This window comes from Carettochelys insculpta, chromosome 1 (genome assembly GCF_033958435.1).
Source record: "Carettochelys insculpta isolate YL-2023 chromosome 1, ASM3395843v1, whole genome shotgun sequence".
In the NCBI taxonomy this organism is placed as follows: Eukaryota; Metazoa; Chordata; order Testudines; family Carettochelyidae; genus Carettochelys; species Carettochelys insculpta.
The window spans coordinates 249,114,651-249,135,855 of record NC_134137.1 but is presented as its reverse complement, the minus strand read 5'-3'; the positions used below and the strand labels follow the sequence as shown (position 1 = coordinate 249,135,855).

Sequence of the window (21,205 nt, the reverse complement as noted above, 5' to 3'; positions counted from 1 at the left end):
AGATCTGCTGCTGGCTAAAATAAATAGCATGTTGATGTTTCTAAGGAAGTTCACTGATCCACTCTCCTACAGATAACACATTACACTAACAGCAGAAAAAGAGAAAGAATTAAAACCCTAGATATTTTGTACACAAAAAGTTTGAAATTATGCTGTACATTAAGAAAATGATATGCATTCTTCCTCAAAACTTTTGCAAGCTGAAAGCAACATTTAATTTGAGCCACTTTATAAAGCCCAATTGAATTTTTCCAAAATTTTAAATTTAACCCAGCAGAGAGACTGTTTGGAGCCAAGTCTGAATTAAAATATATTCATGCTTCTCTCAATTGCGTGTGCACTGCCACCTAGAGGTTACAAATCAAAGAGCAAGCATTTGTAAGGCGAAAGAAAAACAGGAGAGTTGTCTATAACTAGAGTGAGCTAAAACTGCCTGTATAGAGTCATGCATTTGGGTCTTGTGTGTGCACCCACTTTTTTTGCTGGAAGTTTTTAGAGGGTTTTGGCCATGAGGGTCACACATATGCTTCCACGCTGTACCAAGCTCTTGGTCTAAAGCCTTAGCCCTGTACTTCAAACTCTCCCATTACCCGTACTCCACAGAAGTAGAAACAGAGCATGATTCCTACAGATCTGTGAAAGCCATCATCCAAAGCACCTCACTCACAGATGGATGGCCTGTTTTCCTTTTTCAAGGCTGTTTTCACAGAGCCACACTTCGAGATTGCCAAGCAGTGAAACTGTCCCCAAGGAGGAGAGAACTCAATAAAAACCTATAATGAATCTTCAAAATTTATCATCAAATCTAGAAGACATATATAAAGATTCAAAGAATGTCCCTAAACCCCTTGGGAATGAAGACCCAGTGCAGGATCACTAAGTTTGGAAACAAAGTGGCAACTCTGTTTTAGTGAGGAGACAGAGTCAGCTCAAATTATTACACTCAAGCTAACATAGCTCAAATAAGAGCTGCCACACTGTCGCATATTTGAGCTACACAGAGTGATTGGAGTAGCATCTAGTAAGTTGCGCGAAGTCAAGCTTCTAGCCTGTAGCTGCACCCCCAACTCACTATTAGCTCAAGCATCAGCAGTATATAAGCTTCACAGCCAATACCCTATGATGTTGTTTACACTGCAGCCAAGAGGAAGTCTCCCAAGCCAGGGTAGACCCGTGTTGGTGTTGTTTGAACTAGCACATTAAAAACAACATTATGGACATCACAGCTCCAGCAGCACTTGAGCTAGCCTCTCGAACTCAGACCAAGGTAATCAAAAGTAGACTTGAGAGCCCAATCCACCACACAAGCCACAACATTTACACCGATATCTTTTGTGTGCTAACACAAACTCCAGTAGGTCCAGTCTATGTGTCCACACTGGAGGCTTGTTTACAGAGGCAGTGTAAACATATCCATTTGGACCAGCAAGCACCATTTAATGTGTGCTAGAGTATGTCTACACAATGCAACTTTCAGCAACAAGACTGTGTTGACGCAGCCCAGTCACTAAAAATCAGCATGTGAGAAAGCTTTATGTCAGCACTGTTGTCAACAAAATACTTCCACCTCCCCAGCAATGAGGTTTCGCTTTGTCGGCAGGTGAGCATTTCTGACAAGAAAGCCTTATTCACACTTTTGCTGATCAAGTGCTGATGTAGACATAACCCTACAGATGTGTTTCTGGGAACTGGGTTAGGAATAACACTTGAGCTATATCTTGAACGACACTAAAACACAGATGAGCCCTGTGCAAGTGAGAATCTTTCACCTTGGATGTGTACAAACAACTAGGGAAGGTCTCAATGGCTTTTTAAAGGAGGATACCGTTTGTTCCCCAAAAATGTTTTAATTTTGAAAGAGTACAAATTTACACAAGTCAATTGTTAACTATATTAACTTTATTGAGAACTACCCTAATATTAGAAATAATAAAAAAAAAAAAAAAGAGAGAAATGTATAGGCATCTGGAATCTGCATGAAGAAAACAGAAAAGCTGCAAGTAGATGCTACAGTTACTGGAAAGACTCAAGGGACAAGATGGGTAAACAGCTGTTTATATAGTTCTGGGCCTGAATGACCATTACAAGAAAAAAACCTACAGATCAAAGCATTTGAGTAAGTTCTGATAAATATCTAGACTGCGCATGGCACACTCAGTAATGGATTCGTATAGGTATGAGCATTCAAACTATTCCTTACTTTTAACAGACAATGAAATAAAAAATGGTGTTTCCGTCTATTTCTTCACAATTACTGGAAAAGGGTATATCTTTACTAAGAATTTGTTGCTTTTTTGAGTATTATTTTTAAACATAGCTTTCAGTGAGTTACTTTTCAAACTATGTTATTGCAGTGATACACAAATGTCCATTGAAGGTTATTTGCATCAAATATACTTGCCGTTACTCAAAATGTTAGCAACCTAACAAATTATTGTGTTTTCTCTTTTACAAGTAATTCATACTTACAATGGTTCTTCCCTGTCAGTTCTCTGATTGACATGTAGGTCTTCCTGTTCCTTCATTTTATCTGCAGCTTGTGCTTGCTTTTCAATCTCATTAAAATTCCTGCTGCTCACTTTTTGGGCTCCCAAGCCACCTTTTTTGGCACCGAGCTTTATTTTAAAGAGAAAAGAAAATATGAAGACTTTACACCTGTAGGTAACTAGATTAACTGTGCTGTGGTTGAGTATATTTCTGAAAGAGGAATCATGTACTGTACCTGATTCTAGAGCACCTGGTTTCATTAATAAAATTCAGACTGGAGAAGACCATACAGCAATATGTTCCTAAAAGCCACTCTAATTAGAATGCCTTCAATTTTCAGTTACATATTTAGCCTTCCAAACTGCAAATTACTGACTAATGAATCTCCTGCTATTTGTCAGCCCTTGTTCCTAGTCCGATAAATTCTGTATTGAATATAAGAAAATATAAAGGAGCCTCATCTACTATTGGGATAGGAGCCTAATTGCAATTTACTGTGTCTCATATGCTTAACTTCTCAATCTTAACACTGTATTCATGTTAATTTTTGTATTTATCATATCCAATTTAAAAAACCCTCAAAGTATATCGGACAGAAGGTTTTTTTATTTGGGGAGTAGGGAATGGAGAAGGTAAATATATTTTTAACATAAAAAGACCGTTCTAATAAGTTTTAGGCTATGCTTCCCTAATTCCCCTAAAACACACACGCCAAAGCACAGCTCCGTCCACTTTAAAGGTAGTGTACATACTTGGCAGGATTGGTGGTAAATATGAAATGTAACTAAATCCACGAGCATGATAAAATACACACACACATAGTAAATTCTGCTCTTTGGTAGGTATACAAAATGTCTATTGAATTCAATGAATTGCATATACAGACACACACACACACACACATCCATATTCAGTAAGTGCTCAATATTATTGTATGAATTAAAAATGACTTATAGAGACAATACTAATAAACATTTAAACAAATGCATCTGAACAAGAATTTAGAGGAGAATCTTTTTAATAAATTTGGATATTTTATCATCATTCTGATTTTCTAATTTGTTTTAGCAATGCATACTGTTACTAATGCAAAACAGTTGTTCCACAACACACTTCGGTAAAAGTCTTGTGGTTTAAATATTTTTTAAGTTCCATAAAATATTAGCCAAAATATGCATTAATTACAAACTTACCCCCTTTTTAGCTTGATTTGGCTTCTTCTTTATAATGGAGGTGCCCTCTGCAAAAATTAACAACCATTACTTTGGCATATAACTTTACATTCATCCAATACTTGCAGATATGTATTTCCAAAATTTATATCCCATTTAAAGCTTGGAGTGTAAGTTTTGCAGTTCATTCTGCTGCTTTAGAATATTGTAGTTTCTACATGAAGAAATTTAGAAATTAGCTGCATTACTGCAGTTTAATGTTTGATGTACCTTATTGTCCTGTTTGTGTGTGGTTACAATTTATGGGTAAATTTAAAATCTCTGTGCCTAAATCAGATCAAAGAATTTGTCAGACTGGATCAAGACTTACAACTCATATAGCTGAGTATCTTGCTTCCAACAATGGATACACATACATAACGGCTGAGGACATTCCTGGGTTTTCTGGATGCTCAACTTTTCTGAAAAAATTAGGTGATCTACAAGCTATTCACACATTCTTTAAACTTACATAGAATTAATTTTAGGCTGAGTGCACAAATAACAATTTAAAAATCTAATTTAGGCACCTAGGTTTGAAAATTTTAACCACAGTGCATAACACTAATTTTTGAGGTGTGGAAATGAAGTTACTTTGCATAATGTTTATCAAAACCTATAAAATGTAAATATTTGTTAATAAGATCGTAATAAAACAGAGTGAAGAAAATCTTGTACTCTTTCATAGTGACTGACACATGCCAAATCACAAAACTTTAAACTTATTCTCACTGTCATAATCCATAACTTCCAATGAATGTGTGTGAATACAGTGAGAGCCTTTAAGTTCTAAATTATCTGAAAGCCATTTTACATGACAGAATTACAGGCAATAGGTGGTCTTGCAATGTTCAGTATAATTATAAAAGCATTCAGTTTAATTCTGTGGCACCTATTCCTTAAAATGCAAAACATGCATACTTAACTACCTTACCTTAAATTTAAGTGCTAACAAATAATTTGCAAGTATGAATTAAAACTTACATTTTGAGCAAAGATGTCAAATCTCAGTGTAATAATAGCACCTTCATAATAACTTGCATATACTGTAAAGACACTGGACCTAGAAATGTAATTTGTAGCTTGTGTAGATACCTGAAGATCTAGGTGTGTGCTGGGATCAGCTAGCCTGTCCTGCTGCTCATGCAGCCATGGCTGCACTGATATTTTTAGTGCACTACTTCAATCAGAAATATTGCAGGTATGTATAGCTGAGCTGGAAATTATATCTTCTATTATGTACCCAAAGAGAAGCTGTGCCACGCTTTATTTTATATAATTGCTGTTAACATGCTTTATTAGCTGCATACATCTCTCCTGCACCAAATAACGATGTGAAGATTTGTTTAATAAAGTTGTTTTTCTTTGTCGAAATTTGCACCTCATCAGTAAATGAGAGCACTCAGATATATTTGGATGGAAGGATGAATCTGTTTTTTCTATATTCTAGACTAATTTCCAAATAATAAACAAGCCCATCTTTGAAAATATTAACCTGGATCATCCTTTCTCGGGGGAAGAGAGTGGCAGGGACGTGGGGGAAGAAGAGAAAAATATTGTTTCTGCTGTGAGGGATAAGCCACAGGTACTGCTCCTGCAAATTTCGTAGACTCAATGATCTACAATCCACCCACATAAAACTAAATGCTTCTGAATTATCTCAGAAGGTTCCAGCATCCCCTTCTCTCTCCCTGGTAGCATGGTCTGTATTATCCTTTTTTTTTGCCAAGCTACATGGGGCTGGATAATGTGTATCTCTCTGCTTGGGACCCATTCTCCGCCAGCCATCTCAGCATACACTTCCTTCCTACATTCATCCTAGAAATGCATCAGACTTCAGTGGAAGTTGAAAGGGTGGGCGGATGAGCGAGAGTGACAGCTTGTGTGCAAACAGGGATGTGGGGAGGAGGGGAAGACTTGTATAGGGAGAGTCCTCTCTCTGGGTGAAGCTAGGAGGAATGATTTGGGCTACAATTTATTTAAGTCACTTTCTCTTGTTCGACAGATTTCCACTGCAATACAAATGTTCTGCAATCATGTACTGAATGCAATTTTGTATTTCACCATGATCCATTTCAAGTAGCAACTTTTCTGTTATTACTGATTTATTTAAGCTTTTAAAATTCTTGGGACAGGGCCTATGTCTTTATAATTGTGAAGGGCCATGTAAATCAAGTAATAACTATTTTAATATTATAATTGCTTTATGCTTGATCACAAAATGCCATTTTCACTCAGTATGAAGAGACAGACGTTTTTCCCCTATGTGAATACCATCTTTTTCATAAGATGCTAAAATTATCATTAAAACTGTAATATACTTCTGGAATACTCTGTTTCATTTCTGAAAACAGTTTCTCATGTTTAACTCAAATGGTTACCCTACAAATATCTACTTTAAGCCATAGGATACAGCTCTGCAATGTTGCTTAAATTATGAACTCGGCATCCTAAAAGGTATGTTATTTATTTTCTGCAATACATTAGAAACTGCCTTTAAATTAAAAATCATCGCTGGACAAAGAGCAAAATCATGTTTAAACACAGACAAGCAAGCCTATTAATGAAAGATGTATTTGCTTAACGAATATAGCAGGCCATGAATCATAGTACAATGTACTCTATTCCACCTGTGTGCTTAAGTGTGGAACCTGAAGCAGCCCAACAGGAGGTCTAAAACGTTAATGATCACCTTTGTTAGGTGCGATGCCTGCAGCATTTAAATTCAGCAAGTCAGCTAAAATGAGAAATAAAAACAAAGAGCACTGAGTAAAAAATCACTTTTTAAGTGTCATACATTGTTTAACAGAAATAACCGCATTAACAAGTTCTATTACAAGTTAATGTTTCAGTTAGTCCATATGTGTAAGTATTGCACATTTCTTCCCAACTCAACACTTTAGTTAGTTACACTGGAGTAAAATATATCTACCCATTTAGGGTCATTACCTAATGCAGCTTTTGGTGAGACACTAAGGCAATCCACACTTGGTCCATGGTCCGGTCCACCTAAAAATGTAAAAAATATTGAGAACAACGGAAGTATGTTTATTAGGATGTTCTGAACAGCTCATGTAGTCAAATAAAAAACATTAACGTAACTTCCGTGCCCACAATCTTAAACTTGGTACTCCCTTCATTCTCCTGAATTTTCTGTAATTTCAGAGTGGCATGATAGAGCTTGATGCACAGTTACAACTCCAGTTCTGCTGTAGTAACATTACAAGTGCTTCACAAAAAACAGGTAGAGTGAAAAATTCAGGGATATTCAGATAATTTCTATGTAATTATAAGTACTCATAAGTCCAGTCTCTCTCTTGGGCTACAAAACCTCACAACTAAAAACCTGAACTACGTTTGGAAGAGAGAGAAGTAAAAATCATCAAATTCTAAGGACCAGAGGGTGAAAATTTTGGCTTGTGTGTGTTATTTACAAGGAAGTAACCAAATATGGCAAAACCAGTCTGAAACAATTCAGAAAAATACATTTAAACAAAATTTTTCTTTAGCAGTACCTGTAGGGAAGCTGGCAAGGTGCCTTTTGGAGTGGCATGGCCCTCTCCAGCCTCAGGTCCTTCTTGACAGAAAACTCCAAGAGTAGGGGCCAAGGGTGGGATGTTGAATGGATAAGTGTAACAGATCTTGAAGAACACTAGTTATGGAAACAGGTACATGTATTTTCTTCATTGAATGATTGTTCATGTCCAGTTAATGTAACTGACTGCAAGCAGTATGTCCAGAAGTAGGAGGGAGTTCACTGACATATCAGCTATCAGCACAGAAAATGAGAGCCCTGGGGACATCCAGGGCATGAAGCCATCTCTCCTCAGCATTCACTAGAGGCTTTGGGGAGAAGACTGGGAAGAACATATCCCGTCCATGTGAAAGGCTGAAACCACCTTAGGTAGGAAGGAAGGGTAGGATCACAGCTGAACCTTGTCTTTAAAGAGCGCTGTGTACAGGGGCTCTGAAGTCAAGGCAGACAACATAGAAACCCTCTGAGCTGATGTAGTCACCACAAGGAAGGCCATCTTCCAGGAGAGTTGCAGAATGGAGCAAGTGGACATGGGCTCGAAAGGCAATCCAGTAACCCTGGAGAGGATCAAGTAAGGTCCCAATGAGGCCAGGGGGAGGGGAGGGATGCACACAGTGAAAGAGCTGGTCAAGACCCTTCTGGAATCTTACAGTCATGTTGTGTGAAAACACTAACTGGCCTCGAATCAGCAGGTGAAAAAGCAGAGCTTGCTGCTATGTGAACCTTGATGGATGCCAGTGCCAAGCCCTCCTTTTTCAAGTGGAGAAGGTAACCAAGGATGGTCTGGATAGGAGCTTCCACAGGGGGAGATACCTCTCTGGGCAGCCCACACCAAAACCAGAGTACATTTGGCTATTCATGCCTGACTTGTTGATGGGTTATAACTTCTCAACAGAACCTGCTGAACTGTTTCTGAACTGAAACGTTCCTCTGTATGCAACCATGGAGCAGCCACATGTTGTTTAGGACCGACGACAGTTTTGGATGGATAATATGACCATGGTCCTGAGAGAGCAAGTCCAGACAGAGTGGCAGAGCTTGTTGGGGGGTACACCCTGAGGCTCATTAAAGTGGCAAATCAATGCTGGCTGGGTCACATTGGCTTGACAAGAAAGATCTATGCCCCATCTTGCTTGATTTTTACTAGGACTTTAGCAATGAGGGTAATCAGAAGACATGCACAGAATAGGACACCCAATAACAAAATGACCACCTGGGGAGTACCCCACTCCCAGAAGAGCATGGTAATGACCTGCGGATGGAGAATCCATTTGTGAAAAAAGGAGAACTGGCTGCACAGCTGGTTGGCTAACACATTTCCCATTCCCAGGAGGTGGTGAGCCTCCAGGTAAATGCCTTGCTGGATGCAAAAATGCCAGAGATTGACGGCTTCATAACAGCATGTGAGAGCTTGAGTCCTCTCCATCCCCTCTTCCCCTGGCAGGGAACATTGTGTCCATATTGTCTGAAGATCTAAACCACTCTGACCTCCAGGTGAAGGAGGAAGACCTCACATGCCCTGTGAGCCATCTGTGGCTCCTTGACATTTATGTGGAGGGGCACCTCTAGGGATGTAAAATTCCATTTAATGAGTTAACCAGTTAAATGCTAGGTTTATTATTTCGGGGTTTCACCGGGCTGGCCATGCCTCTCATGGTGCTTGAACAACCTCCACCACATGGGAGTTCATAGATGGGTGAAATAAAGGTACTCCTGCCCCTTTTCCAGTAGAAAATATTTGTGCTTTGTCTGCTTAGAATAGGGGGAACTGAGGAGGGCATTTGCCACAGGGCTGTAGCAATTCTGACCACCTCGTCCCAGAGCGGTAAAGCCACTCTGGCTGAGGCTAACAGTACCCCAAAGTGTGTATCATCAGGGCCCGCAAATTCTTCCACCTGAAGGTTTACATTGGTGGCCACCATCTAGAGGAATTCCTATTGAGCCAGTGCATCATGCAGGGGGACCCCAGGAGGAGGTCTCAGGATGGCATCATATGGAGAGAAGGAAGAAGCCTGCACTGGGAGGATTTCCTCAGGACCAGGGGAGGCTGAAGGCTGTGAGCCTCTACCTTCTGCTCCACCTACAGGGTGGGAGCCCTTGAGGCTTCAGGTGCCAAAGGGATTTCAGTAGACGTAGCAGACGGTGCCATCGATGTACTAGTTACCGAGTGAGGTACCTGAGATGGTATGGAAACCACACTATAGGTTACAGGGGCACCATGTAAATAGACATGTCTGCAGCCACTGAGCAGTCTGAGAATCTGTCTTTGGTACTGGAGGCATTGGATGGGGTGCTTGAGCTGGAGGTACCAAGGCTTGGTCCAATGCCAGCTTGACGGCGTGCGTAGTGCTGCGGGGATGGAGGCATGGGGGTTGCTGGAAAAAGGGCTAATATCAGTATGGTACTGCACAGTAGTCACTGATGCTGAATCCCAGAACATGGAGGAATTTTGGGAATGGCCCTCTGGAGAAAGTTGACCACTGCGAGACCTGCAGTGTTGACATTGGTGACCAGCTAGTTTGTAGGAGGCTCAAGAGTAGCTGTGGGATTGGTGCTGAACATACCACAAAGCAGAGTGAGACTGTCAACTCCTGCACTTCTCACAGACTTGCTGTGGGAGGTCCTGAACCAAGAAACAGTACTAGTGTGGTGACTGGAGCTATGCCAGGGACCTATCCACTGAACAACGCTTAGATTGTGGAGAGCACCATTCCCAAGTATACCATCCAGAGTAGGAGGCATGTGCCTGAGGAGATCTGCACTGAATTCCCACAGAGCCAGTCTGCTTTAGGCCCCATTGTGGACTAGGTCTGGTTTCAGGCTCTTTGACTTTTTCTGAAATGAGGTGAGGCCTTAGACGTTCTTCCCACAACAGAACAATGCCTCTGTGGAGACCAGGTTGGTGCCATGGATGGCTCTCCTCTGTGGCAGTCCCATGACTACATGGCTGGGTGGCAACAGCATAGATGAGATGTTCTGGGCCAACTACAAGGCCTCTGACTCTGACGGCACCCAGAGCTATTAGATACTGCTCTGAGAGAAGGAGGTGGAGAGCCACGATCCAAAAGGACCCAAGGTGTCTGCTGTGCCCCAGCAGGAGACTCTATCAGTGTCAACATCCTGGACCGACACTTCTTAGATCCCAGAGATATGGCCTTGCCTTACCCAGAGCCAGGGAATGGTGCGGCACACTGATGTGCTGATGCTCAGTGCCAAGTCCAAGCGTTCATGCACTGGAGCTACAGCAGATTCCATTAGGAGAGCCTTGAGATGAATGTCCCTGTCCTTTTGGGTATGAGGCTTGAACGACTTGTAAATGCATCTCTTATAACTGATGTGTGCTAACTGATAACAGTAAACTAATTAACAATAGAAACTATTTACAGTGAAGTAAATAATCTGTATCCACAAAAACAATGAGAAGTCCTGTGGCACCTTATCAGAGCATAAGCTTTTCATGCATGACATGACATGTATCTGATGAAGTAGGCCATTTTTATTATTTTTAGCGGGAGATCCCAATCATGTCAGACTCTGGCTTTCACATTGCTACAGTGGGCACATTTTGGGGACTTATTCTCCTCACCCAGACAGTGTACACACAAAGAATTCTTGTCTGATATAGCCAGAGCTTCATGACAGGAGCCCCAGTGTTTGAAACCTTAGAAGCCAACTGTCTCCTGAGAGGAAGCAGCTAATGAAATATTTTTTCCAGTAAAACTAACACTAATGTTACATGTCTATCTAACAATCCAATTAAACTATTTTTTCTAATGGTTTTAGGGGAAAGTATTAACACTGCCCCAGAACTCCATCTTCAGCTGAAGACAGCTGAGAAGGAACTGGAGGCCTCAACCAGAGTGCTTACTATATGTGGCATCACAAGACACCTTTGTATTCAGTCAAGGATAGCCGAGAAGGAAATGGAGGGCTAATACCACGCACATGTTTCGTATACACCAAAGACACCGAGAGATACCTATACACAAGCACGAACCATGGGAACACTACTACTGTAAATCTCCATTCAACACCACTGTTACGCATTGACATCTGAAGTCAAGCACCTACAGGAACAGCACTTGACGAAGATGGTTTTGTTCTCAATATAAATAGGGCTTAAGTCTCTGGAAGAGTTACAGGTCATAGTCCTGGGAGAATTCTACAATTGTTGCATTTGGAGCCATAATAAAATTGTAGAATTCTCCAAGGACTGGTCACTGTCTGCATTCTTAAAACATACAATTCAGATTTGTTGCATTACAGAAAAGACACACACACACACACACACACTATTTACATAAGCAGAATATTTTTCATAAAGTCACACACAAAACTATCAGTGTTACTACTAATGTTCTTATCCATACATTTTACTTCACAAATGTGAAATAAAATAAAATCTTAGACAATTAGGGTGTTAATTGATTTATAAGAAAAAACCTTGAATACTAACACCACCAAATTTTAATCTACACAAAAGCTTTTTAAATTACTGCCAGCAGAACACAATTACATAGTGAGTAGCTGTTACTGCTGTTATAAATGGTATGAAAAACTAAAATTAATCCAGAGCTCAACTTAATTTATGGTTAAGGGAGGGTAAACCATACCTTCATTACATTCAGGAATGATTTCTGAAGATTCCTCCTTTTGAAAAACTGGCTCTGGCTGTGATGAGGCCCATTCTGTGTTACTTGCCTGCAATAGAAAAGGGATGTTAAATTAAAATGTACAGATAATGAAATGCACTAAGTAAAACACAGTTAGTAGCTGCAATAAGTAAGGCAGTGACTGATTGTAGTATTTTCAGTACCAAACATTTTGGAGTAACTGTTGGATCTGACTTCTCATATCAGAGCTACTGTTTTAGGTTTTTTAAAAATGTCCTCCATTAGCAATGACCTTCTCCCTTGTTAAACAAGTACAACCATAATATGTGATGGCCTACTCTGTCACAAGGTGTGAGCACCTGTAATCTCCCATTTACTTCAAAACTTTAGGAAGCGTCCTCAATACTTAAAGATTAGGGTATCATTGCTTTATTATATCGTGAAGTATTTCTGTAGTCATTACACAGTGTTTTTTCTGTAATGTATCATATTGGTCAAACTGGAATAATGAGAATTTATTTAGTGCTCTGCCCCCTTGCCCCGCCAAACTTTTCCTTCCTTTTTACACTTGGATCTCCAAATCTATTAGGCTATATCTACACTTGCATTCCTCTTTTGAAAGAGGAATGCAAACAAGGGAAATTGAAAATGCAAATGAGGTGCCGATTTGCCTATCCGACACCTCATTTGCATATCCTTATTTCAAAATAGATTCTTTCGAAAGAAGAAAACCAGTGTAGACACTGCTCTTTCAAAAGTAAACCCCATCTTCAAAAGAATTCTTTTTCCCATAAAAAAAGGGAAGAAGGATTCTTTTGAAGATGGGGTTTACTTTTGAAAGAGCAGTGTCTACACTGGTTTCTTCTTTTGAAAGAAGTTATTTTGAAATAATATGCAAATGAGGTGTCAGATCTGTACCTCATTTGCATTTTTGATTTCCCTCATCTGCATACCTCTTTCGAAAGAGGAATGCAAGTGTAGACACAGCCTTAATATTTCATTTTGGACACTGAGCTGCTGTCTCCTCTTTTATGCTTAGAAGTCTTCCGCTGTTTTTGCACTCCCGGGCAGTACCGTCTTATCACTAAGATACTGAATCAAAATTCAGGCTAGCTAGGCTCAATTCTTGATTTTACCACAGAATTTCTGACACAGGGAAAGCAACTTAAACTCAGTGTCCCCATTCTCCATCTGCAAAATGAGGATATACTTCCCTAGCACACAGATATATTAGGAGGATAAATTTATGAATGTTTATGAAACACCCTGATACTAATGGTGTCAGGGAAGCACAAAATCATGCAGCCACACAGATCTGAATCCTGTCTTAAAAATATTCATGTCACCAAAGCCTTGCAAATAATTGCAAATGAAAACTAAGAAAACATGTAAAAGAACTGCTTTCCATTCAAACTATTCCATGACCAGTACTACCCCACCACTTACTGCTAACATTGCCCTCTCAAACCACCTCTCAATTATATCCACTGCAGTCTTGTCATTTTCATTGTTTTAACTAACTTAGCTAACAAGCACCGAGAGTAGACTTTTTCTTTACATTATAATGCCTTTAATCCTTTTATAAATACTTTAAAACCTAAGTAAATGGATGAGGAATAGGCATTTTGCATATCAAGGTCAAGTATGTCAATACAAAAACATAAAGTAGGACTTGAATAGACATTGACAGGTCATCTAGTCCAGTCCCCTATACTAATCTTATACATACATGCCAGGAGCTACCAATACTTTGTTGGATTACAATAATTTTATGGCAAATTTATTTAATTATAATGTTTTGGTCTTGTCTGACAAATTTAGTGTGACTAAAAGCACAGAATCTAAGGCACAAAATAAATAGGGAAGTACCTTCACCCTAAACTGCTGTCAGACTTGCATCCCTCCTATCCAAAAGTGTACATTTTACGAGAATGGAACAACAAACACTTGTAAAAACTAACGTAAGAATCATGTACAGTATATTATTTTACCTTCAGAGAGGCATGTGATGCAAAAAAATCCTCCTCTTTGTGTTGTGGTGACATGGGTGGAATTCCACAGCCATCTATCCACAACTAGAACAAACATATTATAAGAGCTTCAGCACATACATATTTAAAATTTCTTCTTCAAATATATAGGATAAAAATGAAATTTTTTTAAAAATTGAGTCAAATTGACCTTAGTCATATTGACTATGGCAGATTCATGACATAGCCTTTTATCCTAAAAGCAACAAATTTCATTCTCCACATTGTCTGGTGTCCCACTCCAATAACTGTCCAAGGCTGGTTCCCTTTTCCCACTCACTACCTGAAGCAGTAATGTTCTGAGCCTTTTTATTAGAAAAAAGAATTGAAAAAAATAGCTCTAAGTGTTGATGTAGTGCTTTCAAAGCCTAAAGCGCTGACTATAACCTAATGAAAATGTAGAATTTGACTAAGTTCATCAAACACATTTTGACCTAAACAATAAAAATGGGTTCTAGAGTTTCAACAATTTGATACAATGTACCACTCCTTATATGCATCATACACTTCTGCATAACTATTCACGCAGTCTTAAATCTCAATTGTTCATAGGTTCAGAGAGACATTGTTTTCCTCAGAATTCCGAATGGTTAATCATGATGCAGGCATCTATACTATACACAATTTTTAAAAAGCCACTGAGTACCTTAAGTAGCAATGTAAAATGTTTACAGGAAAGCTTAAGTTAAGTTTTAATGTTTAAAAAACAACTTCCAGACTGAACACCTGCAGATTTTCCCTGACAAAAATGTTCGGTGCACAGAGGGGAGTTCTTGTTCTTTAAGGCTATTTGATTTTTGAATTAATCTGTCTTTTACCACTGTGAAAAGCAGTTTCCCTAAAGACTGTTAAACTCTCGCTCAGAAAAAAGCCGCAGCGTGACCTTTGTGGCCAACAGTTTAATCAACACTTAAGAGCCCTAGAGCTTAATGCGATAAGATAAACCATTTTTCAAATATCACACAACTATCTATGTTTTTCCCCCTTTAATATTCCCATTCTGCATGAGACTAAAAGAATTTAAAAACACAAGACTGTTGGACAACAATTACAAAAAGCCTTCCAAACCTTCTCAACACCACCACTTTGAAGGAATTCTCCCACTCCATGCCAAGAATAAAAGGGTGCCAAAATATCCATCGTATATAATGGCCTGATATTGCACAGTACTGATATTTAACTTTCCAATATTGCAAAAGAAGATTGAAGGCATTCAGCACATTGCAGGATTCTGCAAGTTAGGACTTTAACCCTTTGCCTGCACTCTAAGACAATTGATAAGCAAGTCATTTCTCATGACAGCTTTGTGGAGCAAAAAAACTAATAGCAGTCTATCCCACAAAGGAGACAGAATAAGAAGTTGATAGTAACTACTTCTATACTAGTCTGAGCAGGATTTGAACCAGTGACGCAGAGAAAGCAAGTCTGCATATTATTACCAAACCCAGAAGTATTTTTTTAAAGTAGGCATTTCATAACCCTTTCTGTACTACTACACCTGCTCTGTTAACTCAGAGGGGTTCAACTCCAGAAGAAGCACCAGGGATATTTTACAGTTTATAAGAAACAGACATTTGTCTATTAAAGTTACATAAGTCATAAATGTACTACTCCATACCCACAATAATTGTAATTTAAAAGACAATAAAATTACATCTTATGGATACAAGTTTTTTCTTAGCATTCATAACCATTATCACAGCACTAACTCATCTGATTAATATTAAACTGAGTAATATTAGCTCAAACTTGACTCTCTTAGAAATGACACCCACAACTAATGAGATTAGTTACTGCAAATTCATTGTAATATATATTTACTTAGCTACAAAAACAGACAAACACCACTCTTTACATTGCATTTTGACTACTATTTAGAAATCTAAAATCACTTTGGCACCAGGAAATCATTTATTTTATATTAAAATAAAAACTTTAATGCATTACTTACATCAGTACCATGCTTCCTTGTTGCTTGTGTTGCAAGATATTTAATCTTTTCCCTGTAAAGCTGTGCGCCACGACTGTTGTACTTGGCATTGGTGTCATTTGTTGTGCACCCATGTTGTTGGAAAAATGCAGACTATAAAAATAAACAAGAAAATATTTAATTCTGTCTCTCATAATACATATTTGTGGAAAACAATTTAGAACTATTTGTTGCCAATCAACTTTATTTCAAAACATTACTGGAAGTATTTACATATTTTATTGGAACAACTTCTGTTAGTGAGAGAGACAACAGAAGTCCAATAAAGGATATTACCTCACTCACTCTAGGTACATCTACACTAGGAACTAACTTCAAAGTTAAATTCAAAGGTAGGCACTACTTCAAAGTAGCCACCAGACAGTTTACACACATTTTAACACACACAAGTTAACTTCGATGTAGGGAGCCCAACTTTGAAGTCTTTATTCCATTCCCAGGAGTCGAGTAGTTAACTTTGAAGTAGGGTGCATGTAGTTGCTTACTTCGAAGTGAGCAACTTCAAAGTTATTTTTCTAGTGTAGACACAGCATCTGAGTCTCTAATATCTTGGAACCAATGGTCTCTATAAGCTGAGCAGTTGGGTGGACACGCTGGAGAGATTCAGTTGCTGCTCAGCTGATTAGCAGAGAACCCACAATTGCCCACACCAGCAGTATATGTTTCTGTTTGTGGTGCGCATCTCCACATACCTCAGTGCACATAAATATTTATTCTGCGCATGGATGAAAAAAAGTTAGAGGGAACATAGCCTGGGACTAACACAACTAAAGAACACCACATACAAAAATATTTAGTCCAAAGAAACAAAAAATTATACACGAACTGTTATGTGTGTCTTTTACAGACAGATCATGGAAAAAAAATCAAAACATGGAATTACTGATACACACTATTCATGAGACTCTCAGGGGATCTGACTCCCACTATTTTAGATATAAGATTTGTAAAGCTTCTAAGAGACACCATAATTACAAATAAAAAAATAATCTCAGTTAATAACCAGGGCTACTTTATTATCAAAGAAAAATATTCAAAACAAAACAATCCACACGGTCAGAGATTGTAACTGAAGTAACCATTTCCTCCATGCCTCTCTGTGGAGAGCTTTTAGCAGAGACTACATCTGTGACAATGCCATCTGTGGGGGCATTCTTCATTTAGTGAATTAAGACCAAGGTATATTGTTTCTCAAAATTATTGCAAATCTAATCTTAGAATCTTAGATATTTAAAAACTAGACAAAATTTACCTCTTTAAACAAATTATGCCCATATATAAATAGTTTTTATTAGTACCCAAGCTTATAGATGGGCAAAGCAAATCTCAGTTAAATCTTACAAAAGCCAACGAAATACTGAAATTACTTTAAACTTTTGTCTTCAGACAGACCAATTATGTACATTAAGAATCTCAAATCCAGTTAAATCCTACCATCTCTCTGTTTAGCAACTGAAGCTGGTCCTCCTCTCCAGAATACATGGTCTAAACATTACATGACTAACAAGTGGAAATGTTAGTGGCTTGTATTACACTAGCATTTCCATAGCCCAATAAGAGTTGCAAGAATTTCAAATCTAATTTTTTTTTGCAATCTTTTTCTCCCCAATCCATGTTGAAGTCTTTGGTAGATTTTCCTTGGGTATGGTTTGTTCTTGAGCCTCTTCTATTCTGAGCTGTCTGTAAAAACTTGCTTCTCAAGATGGACAGAATGAATTGTGGAATGTCTGCTGTTTAAGCAGGGTAGCAGTATGTGTGACATTAAGGAGGTGGTCACCTCACAGTTTTATACACTTTGCATATTCATACAATTATAGGAATACATTGCTTTCATGTATGTTTCAACTCAGAGTTGGCTGCTGTCACTCTTTCACTTGCTCTGTACTTTCCTGAGTTGTCCTTAGGAACTTCTTCATCTTACAAAGATGGAATCTGCTCATGATTTATCCATTGCAAGTGTAACTCTTGCTTGACAGTTCTCTCTCTTTTGGTTGGGGGAGGAGGGCAACGAGGGTCTCACAACATCTTAGATTTCCTTAGATATTTTCCTTTTCATTTAAATCCATTTTCTAGATCTATCCCTTCACTTTCATTTGTGTTCAACAGAATACAAAATGCTTTGATTCTTTATTATAATTTTTGGAGAGATGATTATCCTTGTCTTCCTGCGCTGCATGTGGGAGTTGCATGAGCACTACCAATAAATAGTTCATTCCCTATTAAAATGAAGATTCTCTTCTTAATTATTTCTTATATTAGTAATTAGAATCTAATAATTTTATTGAACTATGGTGACATATAAAGCATTTTATCATTTATAGCAACAATACTGGGAAACTACATTAGTTAAAATATTTTAAAATAAGCCACTGTCTAAACAAAACAATTTGCCTCTTTGATATTTAAAAAATAAGCGTAGGACTGTTCTGCCATTACACAGTTAGGTCAACAAAGACTGCCTTATGTCAACCTAAAAATGTTTGTGTCTACACTATTGGATCCTTTTTGCCAGATATATCGACTCAATTATTCTACCTCTGCAAGAGGCACAGTGCGTAATTCAACATGTCAATGTAGAGGTAGCAGGCACTGTGTTGTTTACATTGGCTTAAATGGCCTCCAGCAGGTAACCCACTATGTTTCATTGTGACTGTTCTCAACTCTGCTGCCCAACAGGAACTTATGAATTTCCACTTCCTGTTTGTCAGAGAACCCATCCGCCCAGGTGAACATGCCAGAGGAGGCAGGTGGTGTTCAATCTTCTGGGTCTGATACCACTGTAGAAATGCATACGTACATGAGCAGCTCACTTGGAAGATAATGAAGAAGGGCTACTCCAAGCACACACAGCAGTGCCATATGAAAATCACAGAACTGAAGCAGAAATACCAGAAGACAATGGAGGCCAACGGTCCCTCTGGTGGTGCAGCAGAGAGATATTATTTTTACGCAGCTTTGCCTGCTATTCACAGTGGCAACCCGAAGAGCAGCATGGTGACAAGTTTCAAAAGGTAGTCTGTTTCAGCAAAAATGAGGACTTCTGTAGCATCTTAAAGACTAACAAATTTATTTAAGCATAAGCTTTTATGGGCTGGAGCCCATTTCATAAGATGCATGAAGTGGAAACTTCAGTTTGGCAGGGATTTATACATATATACAAAAATGCGAGTACTAGGTTACTAAGCAGAGAAGCGGTACTAATGAAGCCAATTCAAACACGGTGGATGTGGTCCACTCCCAACAGTTGATAAAAAGGTGAGCATACCAAATGGGGAAAATTATTTTTTGTAGTGAGCTAGCCTTTCCCAGGCTCTTTAAGACACAGTCTGATAGTGTCAGGTGTGCATATGAATTCCAAATCTGCGTTTTCATGCTGCAGTCTGTTTTTGAAGGACCTCCCATGCATGGCACCTTTCAGATCTGTTACTGAATGACAGTAAGTGCTCCCTTACTGGTTTTTGAACGTTATCACTCTTGATGTCTGACTTGCGTTCATTTATTCTTTTGCACAGAGACAGTCTGAATGATGAACAAAAAATCAAGACCCTGGTATTTAGCACAATGGATGGTTTGAATAGGAGCGGCAGACCTCACAGAGAATGGGTAGATAAAAGCATAGATTGGTGCGGAGCTAGTCTACGAAACTAAGCCACTCCACACTGCACAGGGAGAGATGGAAAGACATAGTGAGACAGCCATTAGACACCAATGGGTGTTGAGCCCATGGTTGATGATGATGATGACAGAGACAGTCCAGTTTGGTCAACATACATAGCAGAAGAGCATTGCTGGTACATAGCACAATCCCCACAATAGATCCAAACTGATTTCCTACTGACTGGTAGCAGCCTGGCATTGCAAGCTTCCACAAAGCAATCACCACTGGCTTCTCCATTCTCACAGGTCGTCTCATTTTCTGGTCTCATTACTGTTGCACTGCAGGGTTGAAGAAAGCTCTGCACACAATTTCTGGAAAAGTGGCTTTGTGCTTATGAAAGTTCCATACTCACTGCTTTAATCTCATGCATGCACAACAATTCAATTTCATCAATCAGTTCTTGTTTCTTGGGACCAGAACCTGCATTCCAATGTGCTCAGCTGATGTATGACTGCCAATGGCAACCAGGAAGTGTTTCACTCCAATGGCTTCTAGCAAGAATATCTGAAGGACACTACCATGTTTCACACAGCAGTTTTTCTCTCAGCCTTGAAAACCACAGGATAAGGTGTGTGGTGTTTACAACCTGCACTACAATACAGTGCACAGCTGAGCAGCATCCATTCTTCTGCGAAGATGGTATACACATACATAGACCAGCCTTTTGAAGAAAGGCACAAAATACTATGAAAAACAGATAAAAATCAGTGTGAAAACTGCATTATAAGATTCTGAAGTTACATTTCCAGTCATCTCTGAATGCTTTGGTTCTGCAGAGGACTGTATGTACTTCCCCAAAACCCTCTGTGGCAAGCTGCACTGTGGGATAGTTACTTACTGTGCACTGCTCTCTCTGTTGATGCAAGTGCTGCTAGTGAGAACACGCTCCATTGAAAGTGTGGGGTGGATATGCACAACTAAGTTAATTACTGTGATGGCAGGATCTTAACTTAAATCTGTCATATAGATGTGCTCATAAGTTTAAAGCATTTTCAGCTACAAATGATTTTTCCTAGGCTTTTTTTCAGAATGAAGTTTTTAGACAAATTATAAAAAAATTTCCAGAAGAATATTTTAAAGAGTTTTATATACATTTACTTTTTGTTTTTTTGGTTGTTGCGGGGATGGGGGTATTGGCTGTTTTGGACAGGCAGAAAGGGGATTATTTTACACTTACATTCATTGCTCTGATAATACAACTCTACATTCCATTTCACGATTACGTATTTTCAAATACAGAAATCTTTTACATAGATGGTTTTCTTCAGATAAGGATTACATTTGTACTAAGCCAGGTATGTTACATTATGAGAGATTTCTTGGTCTAGATAAGACAGTCTTTCAGTTTGTCTGTCTCCAAGGTTACAAGCAGCAGAAACTTCCTCTGTTTCCTTTAAACATTCTGAACATTTTAGAATGCAGGTTGAACCGCTCTAGTCTGGCACTCCCTGGTTGGTAACATCCATCGTCCAGCATAATTTTAGTTATCCAGAAGTCCGCTTATTATGGGTGTTACCAAGCTTCCTGTGGTCTCGTAAATTTTGTTTATAGCATCAATCCTGGCTCTCTGTGTACTATGCTGTTATTTAGCCCTAATTTACCCCTCAGCGTTTTCTAAGAGCCCAGTAAGCAGTGGAAGTATTGGTACACAATATTGACCTCTCCCATGGTCTGGCAAATT

General features: G+C 38.8%; 1 protein-coding gene across 5 annotated transcripts in view; it reads right to left on the bottom strand.

Annotated features, from left to right (window-relative positions):
• ARFGAP3 (ARF GTPase activating protein 3) overlaps positions 1 to 21,205 on the bottom strand; it is a 73,216-nt gene that overhangs the window by 32,941 nt on the left and 19,070 nt on the right. For 3 of the 5 annotated variants that reach the window (XM_075003918.1, XM_075003902.1, XM_075003929.1), the window contains exons 4-10: positions 15,828 to 15,959; positions 13,838 to 13,921; positions 11,847 to 11,934; positions 6,648 to 6,707; positions 6,391 to 6,435; positions 3,681 to 3,727; positions 2,470 to 2,615 (exon numbers count right to left, since the gene is read on the bottom strand). In XM_075003918.1, coding sequence (XP_074860019.1) covers positions 2,470 to 2,615; positions 3,681 to 3,727; positions 6,391 to 6,435; positions 6,648 to 6,707; positions 11,847 to 11,934; positions 13,838 to 13,921; positions 15,828 to 15,959 — 602 coding nt within the window. The remainder of the gene's footprint in view (positions 1 to 2,469; positions 2,616 to 3,680; positions 3,728 to 6,390; positions 6,436 to 6,647; positions 6,708 to 11,846; positions 11,935 to 13,837; positions 13,922 to 15,827; positions 15,960 to 21,205) is intronic. The other 2 variants (XM_075003939.1, XM_075003910.1) reach the window with 1 other exon arrangement.